The following is a 14,127-nucleotide window of genomic DNA, read 5'->3' as shown; positions in this document are numbered from 1 at the left end:
TTAAATAAAAAACTAACTTTAGTCGATGTTTGCTAAGGTGGATAGATTAAAGATGCCAGTGACCACTGTGAGAAATAGGAGGTTAGCTCCCGAGAACTGAACATTAAAGCTGCATATTCATAACTCTCAGTCATCGCACGAGCACCTCGGGCAGTTACGGGATGTTTTGGCTGAGTGTTTTTATTTCAGTGAGGTTCAGTAAGTTGTATTTCTGGCTGCATAACACCGTTCTCTAAATGATAACTTGGGGACATCTCAGATGGTTCCAAGCCCTGTCTGTGTGCGTTAGATAAGGGGCCGGTCAAGAACTCGGGTCTCGGTTAGATTAGCCAGCACCGTCTCTCCTCCACTCGTGGATGCAGCGTTCTTGGAGCAAGCCAGGCCAGTCCTAGGTGCCAGGAAACAAGGGTGACGAGATAGGCCCTGCCTCCGGGAGATAGGTCGGCAGGGGTGCTCGTCAAGGGCCTGGGGCCCAGGTCAGCCTCGACCTACCAGGGAGGTGACCTCCAGGCCCCCGGGGAGGTGACTTCTGGGCCCCCGGGGAGGTGACCTCTGGGCCCCCAGCAGTGAGGAGGAGTGGGAGGGCCATGTGAAGTCTATGAGCAGAAACCCTGAGCGCGCTGGCATCAGCGACAGCTGTGATGGGTACCGAGGCTGTATCAGCAGCGCCGTGCTGTGTGGACAGTCACTGCAGATGCAGTTTATTTGTCTACTTCATTTAAGGCAGTAGCTTGCCTAGAATTTGGGTTTTAATATACACAAATTTCTAGTTTCCCTCTTTGCAGTAGCTATAAAAAAGGAGGATGATATTAGGACCAGACAAAGGAGGCAGAGCCCGTGGACGGCCGAGGGGTCAGAGCTGTGGCTCACTGCTTGGGGAGGTTGTGAGGAGGGTGGGGACGCCAAGTGCGCAGAGCAGGCAGGCGGTGATGGGGACGTCCCCCATCGTATGCAGCCATGCACTTCTACTGGGGCTCGAGGCACCTTAAATCCTGACTGGATTTTGCGTAGTGCGCTGTGCTCATCTTATCAAATCTGAACAGGCTAGGGCTTCTTGGTCTTGACTCCACCAGCCTTTCCCACAGGGCGCTGAGCCGCAGGGTCGTCACCCCAGGCGGTTTTCAGGAGCCCTTCCCGCGTCAGGAAGGCCCCTCCTCATTCCCGATCGGAGGCCGGAAAGGGGGGCCTGGCACCTGTGACCAGACTCAGGATTTCTCCGTTTGCAGGGCTGCTGCCTGGAGGGAGGATAAAGTTAGTGCACAGTGCTGTGATTCACCTGAGTGACAGGTAAGACCTGCCACTTCGAGCTCAGCCATCCCCTGCTCAGGTTCCAGGACCGTTTCCCACAGAAGGCGGTGGCATTGGCGACCTCATGCGTAGTCGGCGGATGGTCAGGTTGGCAGTGAGGAACCAGTGTTCTTGCTAAACAGTTTATAATGAACGAGTCAGTGTGAAAATACAGTTGCCAAGTATAGAGCTGACATTTTTTTTTTTTGGATTAAAATATTTTTCATCTTACGAATTGGTTCTATTTTGACTATTTTTCACTAATTATTAATACAGCCCTGAACTTAAACATAGATAAGTTTCAAAAACCAGAAACATTGACATGAGAGTTTAATTCAGAAGTTTCAGCTTCTGCTTTTATTCATATAACTTAATATGACATAAAAAATCTTAAACGTACAAATATAATTTATAGTACTTATATGTTGCATGTTAATTTCTGGAGGAAACCTTTTCTTATTTACTGTAGTCAGGGGCTAACTCTCAGTATGAGATTTACCTTTGAAAAATATTTGATGTTAGCCTGAATCCTACTTATCAGCCACAGTATCTGTGGGCAGTGATGAACTCGTACCAGCGTCCAGATGGCAAATCACCTGCAGTTGACTTAAATGCAATTAACACAGCGTCGGTTATATGTATAAAAACTTGTGTAGTGCAGAGAGCCAGCCACAGGTGCTGCCTGGGCCAGCCTCAGAGCCCTGCAGCGCCTGCAAGGCCACGGGCGAGCACAGCGGCTGTTGCAGGTTGGCTCCCTGCGGAGTTTAGTGCAGGGAGGTCTTCGTGGGGACCCCTTAGGATCGGCGCCTGGAAAGCAGGGGAGGCGCAGGCTTGGCTGTGAGCTGTCACGCAGGCCACAGACAGCCACCTGGCCCCGGGAGCGCCAGCTAGAACGGCTCTCCAGGGCGTCCTCGCCAGGCCTTCGTGCCCTCTCTCCATCAGTCACTGAACTTGAGAGTCCCCAGAGCGAGTGTGACCTTGGGTGGTGGCATGTTGCCTTGTCCACTGTGGATGTGTCACATGCATGGATTGCTCTGTTGGGGCAAGCTCCCTGTGGGAGCTCAGGGGGGTGACATTGGGGGATGGAGTGAAATTGTGACTTCTTGGAAGGGCGACACCTGAGGTGGGACTTAGGCACGGAGCGTGCTCTGGGCAGAGGGAGCAGTGCATGGGGCACCCCGAGGCATGAAGAGGCAGGACACATGTAGGAAAATGCCAGGAGATATGCTGTCGAGAGGTTTGGGGACGGGTCTGTGGCCAGACGCTGAGTGTTTGCTGACCTGAAGGGTTTGACAGTTCTCTTGATGGCCATGTGGAGTCTTTACAGGATTTAAGGCAGGGAGTCGCAGGTCTCATTGCAATTGAGAATGATCAACTTGACAGTGATATAAGGTTGGAACAGAGGAAGGGAGGCTGTCATGCTGGTCATTGGAAATGTCAGGGTCTGAGCCAAGAGGACAGTCATGGGTGTGGGGTAGATTTCAGTCACAGGGCGTAACTGACCGTGTGGGTTCCAGGAACAGCGAGAGGGAGGGGCCTGCCTCATCCAGGTGTCTGGCTGGGCTTCCGGGTCCCCCCCCGAGATGAGGACTAAGAGGGAAGGGGAGGGCCATGGCGGCTGCCGCAGTAGGATGTGGTCAGCCTGGGGTGAGTGTGTGGTGTGCATGGCGGTGAGGAGGCAGGCAGCCCTGCAGGAGGGAGCTGGGCTGCAGGCCCAGACCTGGAGTCCCCAGCAGACAGGGACAGGTCCTGAATGTGGTGTGAGAGAGAGTGGCTGGCTTCCTAATGGTGACAAGGTAGGTGGCCCTCTCCTGTTACAGATGCATGCACTAGGTAAGGCAGAACACTGACAACAAACTAAATAGAGTTTTTAAAAAGACAGGAGAATCCCTAAGGCTGGAGCTAGGAGTCAGCGGCCAGCTTCTGCGTGCTATGCAGACCGGGTTCTTGGGCTGTCGGCTCCAGCTCACACAAGACGAGTGGTGCCTTGGGCTGGCCTCAGGCAGGGCGCGAGGAGCGAGGCCCCTGCACAGGACGGTGGCACTCACTGCCCCTGTGGGCAGAGTGGAAGATTCGAAATCCCACTCGGGGTTGGCAGCCGCAGACAAGTGGCCCCCACAGGCGCACCGTTGAAGCTCAGGGACAGCTATCTGGGGAGCGGATATGTCCGCAAGCTGGGCTCACAGGGCTCACATAGGAAGGCCCACAATGAGAAATTCCAGAAACTGCACGCGTGAGGAACCATCACCGTAGCACAGCAAAGAGGATCATCATACCGAGAATGAGATAATCATGTGATCTAAAAGACGATTCTAGAAATGAAACTTATCCGTGAAAATTAACAGGTAGTGAAGGGTTAGATTAGACCTAGCTGAAGAAAGAATTAGTGAACGGGAGGATAGAGCTGAAGAAATTATTGAAAGCACAGACAAAGAAATGAGAAATGGTGAAATGTGACGTGGCCTCCAACACGTCTAATGACACGTGGTACGTGGTCAGTGCGTTACCACTATCCTTACAGTATCCCTGTCCATCTTTGTATTTTTTTTCCAGCCTTTCCCATAAAGGTCATGAACTTTGGGGGGCCATACAAACCCTGAATGTTAAATTTCTGCCTTCGGACCCTAACCACTTTATTGCTGGCACCAACATGGTGGGTAACATTTTAAATTTCATTCTGTGCCTCCTCTTTTCTAGAGTCGCTTGACAGATGTCTTCATTAGAGGTTAACTTACTGTTTGCTTTTATTATAATGTCGTTTAAATTGTTTCGAGAAAAATAGCTGAATCCAGCCTTGTACATAACCCTGTTTAGTCACCATTAGTCTTCCTGTTACTAGGGTCTTATAAGCCATGGCACCAGACAAGACTTGAGAGTGTCTCCCAAATCGTTCAAACCCCAGCAACACAGTATGAGACCAGTGAAAGTGAACGTGATTGACTTTTCACCATTTGGAGAGCCAATATTCTTGGTAAGACCATCTGTTTTCAAAGCACCAGTTCTGTTTGGCCGGCAAAACTCTGGCCGTGACCGACATGCTGGAGTTTTCAGTTGTCCGGTTACTGGTGCCCATCAGGGTGGGTGGCTCTGCACCCTTGCGCCTCCGTCTCTGAGGGTCCCATCTGTGTACGTCATTCCGTGTGGCTGCTGAATAGGTCCCCTTAAACTTCTTATTCTGACGTAATTCCCATCTCATGGAAAAGTTACAAGGACAGCACAAAGGATCCCTGCGTACCCCCCCATGTGGGCTCCCCGCACATCACCCCCTTGCCACCATGCTCTGCCCTGTCCTCCCGGGTGTGGATTCCGTACTGGAACTGTCCGAAGGGGCCGCAGCCACTGTCCACTCTCGCCCCCGCCCCTCAGGAGTCAGCCAGTGCTGGCCTGCCGCCCGGTCTGCAGGTCTGATTGGGGTTCTCGGCCGTCCATTCATTCACCTCCTTTATGAGCAAGGTAATGTCCCAGGCCATGTGCCTCAGTCCCTTACTGTATCTCTTCAGCCCCAGACGGTCCCTCAGGCTCATGACCTGGACACTTTTGAAGGGCGCAGTGTGCTCCTGAGCTTGGGTTCGGGTGGTGCATTCTGACCCACGTGTGCTCCCTGGATCAGGTGAAACCCCCTCCTGTGGAGTCCCCGTCTCCCCCTTCTGATGCACGAGCATTTTCTGGGGGGACAGGTCTGGCCGCTGCTTACACCCTCCTGTCACCCATCCTCCCCTCGGCATCCACCATGATTCTTGTCTGCATCTGTTGTCGGCGTGATGCCGACGGCGGCTGTGTGACCCCGTTGCTGGTCTTCTCCCCTGGGTGGGCGTGTGGCACATCAGCATGGACATGTGGCTCCTGTCTGTCTTCAGTGCCTTACGATCACTCACTGACTTGGTTCCGCTGGCCCAGGGCGTCCTTGCAGCTGGTCCCCATATCCTACCAGCATCACCCTGTAAGACCTTCTTTGCTTTCTGGTACAAAAGCCCAGGAATCAGCCATTTCTCCAAAGACTTCTGGCTTTGTTAGGAAGAAACACCTAGAAAGCAGGTTGCGCGCAGTGAGAGGTACAGGCGTGCGGGACACAGCGTCAGCTGCAGCCCGCACCCAGGCCCGCACCTGCACCCCAAGCCGGCTCTCCCGGGCTCCCCGGCCCCTGCAGTAGGGAGCCTGGCCCGGCCCCGGGTTTGCTTGGCCCTGGAGTGCACACAGCCTCCCGGTCACCCTCGTCTGTGCTTCTGTTTGAGTATGCGAAGGATGAAATGTACTGAGTAAAAAGGAATTAGAAGCTTCTCTTTCTAAGCTGAGAATTTGATCTTTTACTCAGCCAGCTAAGTTTTGTTTTGTGGAAATTCCAAGCCATGAGGGTGTATGATTATGTTATTAATGCAAGTGTATGTAACTTTTTTTAAAGACAGCTTATTTATTTTCATGGAGGTAATCTCAATGGCCTGTGCGTGAATCAGTGATACTCAGCTTTGTTAAAAATAAACACCTCTGTACATATTTACTGAATTCGTTGACCATTAGCCATTTTGGGGAAGAGGAAGAGGTGCAAAATGGGTCAGAATCTCCGAGGTAAACGCTCATCTGTGCAGTTTGTGAGAACAGATTTCATGTTATAGTTTTGTTGGAAAAACAAAAATAAACCTTTTTTTTTTTTTTTTTTTTTTGCTGTACAAACTAAAGATAGCTAACGCTCATACACATTTCCCTGGCTGCTGAGATTGGGTAAAAAAGGATAAAGAATCAGGATCAACACCCCCACCTCCTCCTGCCCCACAGGCCGGCTGTTCTGATGGGAGCCTCCGGCTGCACCAGCTGGCGTCCGACTACCCGCTCCTGCAGTGGAGTCACAGCACTGAGGGCCACGCCATCACGGGCCTGCAGTGGTCCTTAACAAGGCCTGCCGTGTTCCTGGTCCAGGATGATGCATCCTGTGTTTATATTTGGGACCTCCTGGAAAGCAGTTTGGGTCCCGTGGCCAAGCAACTCATCTCTCCAGACAAGTAAGTACCATTTTCATACTTATAAATGTAACCAATATTTTAAAAAACAGTTTACACTGTTTGTTTCTCATTTAGTCCAGAATGGCCTACAGATCACAGAATTCATACCGTTTCCCCATCGTTGGCGTTCCATTTGCGAGCTCCTCAGCTGTGCTCATTTCCCAGTGTGACATGTTCAGTGTGAACCTGAGGGACACACGAAGTCCCCTGCCAGTTTCTGTCACGTGGGGCTCAGCGGTTCGGTGTCACATCGAGGGCGCCCCTGCCCAGAGCAGCGTCGCCACCACGCGTCACGTGCCTCTGTGTGGGTTCACTGACAGCCACCCATGTGGACGTGGGGCGTGGGTGTTACCACGGATGGGCTTTCAGTGCCTCTTTGTCTTGTGTTATTAATTAGAAGTTGAAATATTTGTCACAGCTTTCATCGTGAAGGGTTCTCTCTTGACCCTGTTTTGTCTATCACCTGTCATTTCCTTGAGATTTTGCATTTCAGTAATTCTCCTCCTGTGAAGGCTTGTGATAACCTGGGGGCACAGGGGACCAACCAACTGTAAAAGTAATCAAAAACAAAATACTCTGGCACAATATTAGAGACATACCAGTAAGATCTGAAAAAAATTAAGAATTGCATTTATTTAGTTCAAGCACTAGGTATATACAGTATTTTAATTATTAAAAAAGTACATCGTCAAAATCCAGACTAATTTACGTATAAACCCATAATACACCTGCAGTTTATTCCAAAAAGTTCGTCAGTTGATCAATAAGACACATGTTCACCGAGCACCAGCTGTGCGCCTGGCCCCAGTGCAGGCACCAGGGTACACAGTGAACCGGCCATTGGGCACGTCCTCATGGGGCGAGGGGGTTGACAAAACAAAACAGAGTGAGTAAGCAGGCCCCACAGAGTGAGACCAGGAACGATGAGCCGGGCGGGCCGGGGGTGTGGGCAGGAGGGGGTCAGGACTTCAAATGGGGCAGGGAAGGACAGTCTTACTGGGAGGGGACATGTGGGCAAAGACTTGGGAGTGGGGGTCTCAGGACAGGCCAAGCCCGCCAGGCCTGGGGCAGACTGCCTGGCAGGGGCCAGGAGTGGGGCCGGGGCCGCAGGGCCCTGGCGGTCAGTGTGTCTGCGTCTGGGGAGGGGCAGCTGAGCTAAAGCCGCTCCAGGCAGGAACACTGCCTCGGCAGAGGGAGCTGGGGAGAGGCTTGTGGTGCGACCTGACGTCGTGCCTGGACACCTGTCTCAGGGCTAGCCACGGCATCAGAGTCGGAGGACCAGCATTCCCGGGAAGTGCTCAGTTTCCTGCAGCTGTGAAGAGAAGCAGAAGAAACTCATCGAGTTTCAAGGACAGAGGTGGGGACAGAGGGAGCATTCGCCACTTGCAGGATTGAGTGAGAAGCCCTCTCGTCGAGGCCTGGGAGCGGGTAGGCGGCCAGCGGCTGGGAGAAGGCGCTGCTTTGGGCCACTGCGGGATGGTGGCCACGGGGTGTAGAGCCCGGACCTGGGGTGCGTTCTGCCTTTGTTGCTTGAATTCTGTCCGGCTCACAGATCCCAAGCACGTTTCAAGTGGCCAGTGATGGTGCCCGTTGCAGTTTCTGGGTCTGCTTTAATGTCCAGGCACAGCTCAGCGACGAGCCGTCCCCTTGTGCCTTGCACACCAAGCCCACGTCCTGGTCCCCGTGCAGGGCCACCTCTCTGTCTGCCACCTGACACTGCTGTTTCCAGTCGGTGGCAAACTGCTGGTTAAGTACCATCACACAGCCGCTGGCAGACACCCGCTCGCATTCACACCAGGAGTGGAACGGCCGCATTAAAGTATTCAGTAGTTGATGAAAATTCTGACTTGTACTTTTCAAGCTTTGCTCGTTGTGGTCTCGTGAGGGCTGACCTGTCCCCCGCCCCCTCACCCCGAATGCTGTGGGTTCTCAGAGCTGGCCCACGATGGTGTGGGCCGCCCTGCCTCAGAGGGGCTTGGCCAGGACCTGCCGGCGAGGGCAGGCGTGCAAGCGCCCTGCGCCTGCGTCTGCGTCACCCGGGCCTGGGAGGTGGGCACCTGGGGTGTGGGCACACGTTTATAGAATGCCGGCAGCCGTCAGGCCTGGACGCTCCCGACCTTGCAGAGAAGACGGGAAGGATGTGGGAGGCGGGGTTGTTACAGCTGTCACCAACATGTGATCACATGATCCCTGAACACCCTGGGACCGCCGACTGAGTCAGCAGGGTTGGGGACCAGGGAGGCCTCCCGAGTGACGGCGCTGAGCTGAGTCCTAAAGGGCAGGTGGAGGTGACCAGACGGGGAAAGAGTGTCCGGAGAGGTGCCGGGGTCTGGCTGTGTCAGCAGGAGTGGCGCAGTGAGATGAGAGATGGGGCCTGGTTGGGGACGTGGGACAGTGGCTGTTGGGGTGGATGACGTTGCCGGTCACCAGAAAGAACAAGCTGGGTGGACAGGTCTGGAGCCCAGGGCACTGGGCTGGGGACCCAGAGGTGCCATTGCCTGTCTTGAGGCAGCACGTCATTGGTCCTCTTCAGTGGTGATCACGAGGCAGACCTCTCGCTCGGAAGTAAGTTTTCAAAACAGTTGCTACAGGTTTGTGTGCGTTTATCTGTGCTCTGACCTTCATTGTGACTGTCATTGCACTTTTAGAGCTTTGCTCCCTTTTCACTCCTCTCTCGAGAGAGAGTGACCTGAGAGACTCGGGGTCACAGCGTCTGTGCTTCTGCTTTCAGGCTGGTGGCCATGGTGGTCGTGGGCGAACCGGAGAGGACCAGCGGCAGCTCCCCGGCCCTGGTGCTGGCCAGAGCGTCGGGCGGCGTGGACGTGCAGCAGCTGCGGAGGGAGTGGGTGGCGCCGGGGGCCGACGAGCGGGAGAGGCTGCGGCTGCTTCTGCAGGAAGCTCTTTAGGGGGCTGCGGGGCGGGGACTGCCCCACCGAGCTCAGGGAGCCCATGTAGATGGAACACGCGTTCTGCACAGAACCCAGCCGACCGGGGTGCCGCTCTTGTGCGCCCAGCAAATAAAGCGCTGCCCTGTAGTGTCCCCCGATCTTCAGAGGACAGTGTCACCCATGTGCTCTGTTCTGAGACTGCCGCTTATGCTTAGAGCAGCCTCGAGTTGTCACATGTATTACCTGATTTTACGCGATCCACCACGAAAACGTGCGTTAGTGAGCGACCCTGGCATGCAGAACGATGGACACGTGACCTTTCCCAGAGCGGAGCTTCCTCTGCCGTTTGTCGCCGACGCCAGGGCGGCCGCTCCAGCGCCTGGCGCACACGTAGATGCTGCGATTTCCTTCCACACGCGGCTGGCACCATCCGCGCTCCTCCTGCGTGTTGGAGGCTGACCTGCCCCCGGGGAGAGCTGGTCTTCTCGCTCCAGGCCTGTCCCGTGAGCCAGCCCAGGCCACACGACGGACTCACTCCCACTGGAGAACATGCGGGGCCCCATCAGCTTCAGGGGTCGGCTCCCAAGTGTCCCCCGAGAGTGAGGGCCTTCAGCCACTGTGGTCTCTGCAGCCCAGGAGGACATGGGCCCGCTGGAGGCTTCGCTGAGGGTCCCCCCAACGGGCCTCTGTGCAGAGGGACATAACCTGTCTCCACAACTAACCGTATTCATTTCCCCACGTTTTTCTTCATTTCTAATGAAAACTTTAACCATAAAACTCGGTTTTCCGCTGGAACAGAAGCTCGCGTTCCCCAGGCGCTTCACAGTGCAGTCAGAACCGCTTGCTGCTTGCCAGTCTGAGACACTTTCACCGCACACACATGACAGGGACGTTCTCCCCGACCCAGCGTCTCAGAGCCGGTCCGCAGAGGAGGCCTCTGCATGGGTCGTTGGTGCGGAAGTGCCCAGGTTCCCATGTGTGTCCGTCCGCAGCTCCAAGCCCACCATCCAGGCTCGGCGTGGCCTCAGGGACGGGCACAGTACTGGGCGCATGGGCTCCGGGGTCCCACGCTGCAGACAAGGGCGCCTCATCTCCCTACCCTAAAAGTGACAGAGGTCCTGCCTCACATGGGGTTGAGAGGTCAGGGACACGATGGCTCCAGGGGCATTTCCAACAAGGCAGCCAGAGTCCCAGACCCCGCCTCCTCTCATCCCAGGCCCGCCAGCGGAGTGTCCTTGCTTCGTGCTTGTCGCTAGGACCGCTGTGGCCCCACGTGCCGAGGCGGGCTCGGCAGTGCCAGTGCCCAGTCCCTGCGTGTGTCTGCGTGATCCTCGAGGGACACCGCCCCTCCACCACGGTCAGTCCCGGGTCCCGTTTTCAGACAGCCCTGGGGACACAGCTCCTGGAAGAGACTAGCTCGCCAGTATCAAACGTCCACTGGATTCTTGTCAGTCCGATTTCTGATTTCCCCTTTATATTGATTCTCCATTTACACATATTCGTGAGTGAGTTCTGGTGTGACCGGCCCTGTGGGGACACTTAGAACAGGAAGCAGGGCGGGCTCCCTGACATCTGGAGCCTTCGAGGCTGCCATGCACGTGGTGCCGCAGCTGTCTGTGGCTCAGCCTTGCAGGAGGGGATCCGGAAGGGCCGCTCTCCAGCATCGCCAGTGCTGGGAGCCCGAAACCCTCCGCCAGTGGAGGTGTGGGGGGACCGGCTGCCCCCCCAGAGGCTGTTAGGTTTGGCCACTCTGTGCTGTAGTGTGCGTCGCATGCTGGCCTGGGCAGGTGGGTGGCCTCGCCCCGGGAGCCTGCAGCCTGCGGCCCCTTCTGCCTCTGTCTCAGTGGGACTGGGCTCCAAGTCACCATGGCAGGAGCTGTAAAATGCTTTTCTTTCAGTGTTACCAGGTAACTTGGTGCAACAGGTAGAAAGAAGGCTAAGAGAAGTCTGCCTTTCATATGAAAAAGGAAACCCAGATGGCATTGTTTGCTTCAACCGCTTCCTGAAAACCCACTTGTCTGAACCATAGTTCCTCGGCTAGCCCACACTGAAGGAAGTACAGCTTCTCGAAAGCACAGCCAGCTCTGTAAGACCTTCTCCAAGAGCCCCGAAGCCCTTTCCAGTTGTGACCACCACCCCACACTGTCACAACCCCACCCCAACCCTACCGCACACCAACACCCATCCCAGCCCAGACCCGACCTCTGAAACACCCGCCATTGGCCTCCCTCCCCGAGACATCCATCCCCAGGTTCCACAAGGTGACGCACGCTCGGTGTCCTACAGGGTTATTTTAGTGGCATTTTCAGGGAGAGGGCACTCTACCAGTGACGTGCTTCCGTTACTCTCTGACTCTCACATTTGCCAAGCACGAGACCCTTCTCTCAGCTCTAAGGAAGCGAACGGTAGACCCGAGACCCCACCGAGCAAAGCAGGTCCTGCCTGTGGCCCCCAGGCGATGCCCAGTGCAGCCAGCGTGCTGAGGTGGGGCTCAGGCGGCAGAAACACAGTGGGGGGTCACAGTGACTAGTACATGATCCTGAGACTCAGCGAGTGATACCCCGTCCCCCACCCACCCACCGCCCTCTCCTCCCACCCTGAGATCACTTTTCACTCTATTCGCCTGAATACTTTGTCCGTATGTCAGTATGGAAAAGTATTAGTGCTATTTATTTTAGGTGTGAGTTTTTAAAATAGCATGTACTTGGATGATTGATCGATCGATTGATGCAGTTGACATTCGATATTATATTAGTTTCGGGTGCACAGCATAGTGGTTAGACATTTATATAACTTATGAAGTGATCCCCCAATTGATCTAGTAACCACCTGGCACCATCCATAGGTATTAGATTTTTACTGACTGTACTTCACATCTGCGACCAATCTGTCACTGTCCCTTCCTCTCTCTCACCCGGCCCCCACCCTCCCTCCCATGTGGTGACCATCAGTTTGTTCTCTGTATCTATGAGTCTTTGGGTTTAGTTTTTAGATGTAATCTGAAATTTATCTTTCAACAGAGAAATTAACTTATTAATGACTTAAAATCACGTCTGATTTAAATATCCTTTCATCGTTTTAACTTAGGCATGCTCTTTTTTCTTTTGTTATACGAACTTTGTTTTCTTGCCTTTAGTTTTCTCTATGTTTTAGAAGCGACATTTGCTTTCTTCAATGCCAAGTAGTGACTACTTCGTAGTTTTTAAAGGCATTTGTGAGCCAGTGTTTCTTTAGATAGTGGAGTTGACGGTGCAGTGGTATCTCTGAGTCCCCTTCTGTTGGTGACCGGGCTGGAAGACACACACGTCTCTGCCAGCTCTCCACCTCTGCTGTTTCAAGTGACCCTTGTTCGATACACTCTTATGTAAGTCAATACATCATGAAAGGGGAAGAAAATGCTGAGTATGGGACCGGCTGTCAGGGGGAGGTGTCTAGCATACACCTGAAAATTTGTTCCCACAAAAACACCTCCTGTTCAAGCATCGCGTGTGTTCCCTGCACACAAATACAAAAGCTGGATTTAAACTTTCTGAGGCTGGGCCTTACACGTCCCCAGCTCCCACAGAGCTAAACGCAGAGGAATAGGTGGCTTTTCACTGCCAGCAGACAGACTGGGGAGAACACGCTCAGCCCACACTGCAAAAATCTGCAGAATTATGAGTCACTGTACAACGGGGCCTTAGTGTATTGTGTCACTTTAAATCTGAATGTAATTATGTTATTGTTTGAAAATCACAGCCTCACACTCGTAGGGGTGATTATTTAAACCATGGAAGCGTGTGTTTTTGAGGCGCACCCAGTTCCTGAGCTTTCTCAGAGTTAGTCACCCACGACCTCCCGCACAAGAGGACGTGAAACCCTCAACCTTGGAGAGGTCAGTCTCACCTGGTCTGTTATTTTCTAACTGCGTCCTAATGTTTATCTTCCCTGTTGTTTCTTCTGCTCCACGGGCTGAATACAATCAAGGAAGATGCCAGTAATTGCCGGGGGTGGGGGCCTGTGTCTGGCAGCCTGCTGGTCTGGCTCTGTGTGCCAGGCAGGCGGAGGTGGGGCTCTTTTCACCAGGGGACCCCCTGCTGTCCTCTGCCCGCCCCACTTTCCTTGTTAAGCCTTCAGCGAAGAGAAAGGACGTGAGAGTCCTTTTCTTTCCATATTCCAAAGAACGCTTTTCTGTATAAAAGATGCCCCAAATCCTTTGTGATGTCCACAAGCAAGTGGAGCCTCTTAAAGGACCATGTGGTGGACTGCGCCCATCGCCCACAGCGCCGCGCGGCCGCGTCCCCAATCCCCAAGAACAAAGACGTGCGTCCCTGAGGTGGCAGCGGGCGGGGTCGGCTCTAGACCAGATCACCGAGCACCTTCTGTGACCCTGCTCGCCGCCGTCCCTCGGGCGCGCAGGCCCTCGGGCGCGCAGGCGGCCGGAGTGCGCTGGGCAGCGTGAGTGTCGCAGGAGAGGAGCCACCGCGGCCTGGCGAGTGCGCCCGCCCGCCCAGCGTGCCGGGTGCCCAGAGCCCCGCACGCGCCCGTGGCGCAGCGAGAACGCAGCTCAGGAGCGGGGCGCAGCTCCCCTGCGACGCGACCTCGTTTCCATGAGGAGGCAGAGGGCGGGAGGTTTGCTCAGCCAGGGAAACGGGACCCTGTGCGTCGCTCTGGCACCGGCCTGCAGAGGGGGAGGGGCGCTGGACCTTGGGCTCAGCCCGTCCCTCCGGGGCCTGTCGGACTGAGGTTTCAGAACTCCTCTGCCTCGTTTGTGACCTGACAAAAAGCCGTTTAAACCTGCGTTTCCACTAAGAAGGGAATGTTCTTGTTGTTTCCACGGACAGGAGGGGCCCTCGCCCCTGTCCCTACCCGGCTCGTGCTGTCAGGTGTCCCCAGTTTGCTCCTGAAGCACCGGGACGAGATGCTGGCGGGGATGAGGCCTGTGGGCCTCCCGCAGCTGGATTTTCATGTCCCTCTTG

General features: G+C 54.6%; 1 protein-coding gene across 11 annotated transcripts in view; it reads left to right on the top strand.

The window, feature by feature from the left end:
- The window catches only part of DYNC2I1 (dynein 2 intermediate chain 1), a 46,745-nt gene extending 36,776 nt beyond the window's left edge, over positions 1 to 9,969 (top strand). For all 11 annotated transcript variants that reach the window (XM_039836825.1, XM_039836841.1, XM_039836836.1 and 8 more), the window contains 5 exons: positions 1,227 to 1,287; positions 3,841 to 3,940; positions 4,127 to 4,258; positions 6,058 to 6,281; positions 9,013 to 9,969. In XM_039836825.1, the coding sequence (XP_039692759.1) occupies positions 1,227 to 1,287; positions 3,841 to 3,940; positions 4,127 to 4,258; positions 6,058 to 6,281; positions 9,013 to 9,187 (692 nt within the window). In that variant the 3' untranslated portion in view covers positions 9,188 to 9,969. The remainder of the gene's footprint in view (positions 1 to 1,226; positions 1,288 to 3,840; positions 3,941 to 4,126; positions 4,259 to 6,057; positions 6,282 to 9,012) is intronic.
- Positions 9,970 to 14,127: the final 4,158 nt, after the last annotated feature.

The sequence above is a fragment of the Pteropus medius genome, unplaced genomic scaffold (assembly GCF_902729225.1).
Source record: "Pteropus medius unplaced genomic scaffold, Ma_sr-lr_union100, whole genome shotgun sequence".
Classification (NCBI taxonomy): domain Eukaryota; kingdom Metazoa; phylum Chordata; class Mammalia; order Chiroptera; family Pteropodidae; genus Pteropus; species Pteropus medius.
This window is presented reverse-complemented; position numbering and strand designations above follow the sequence as displayed.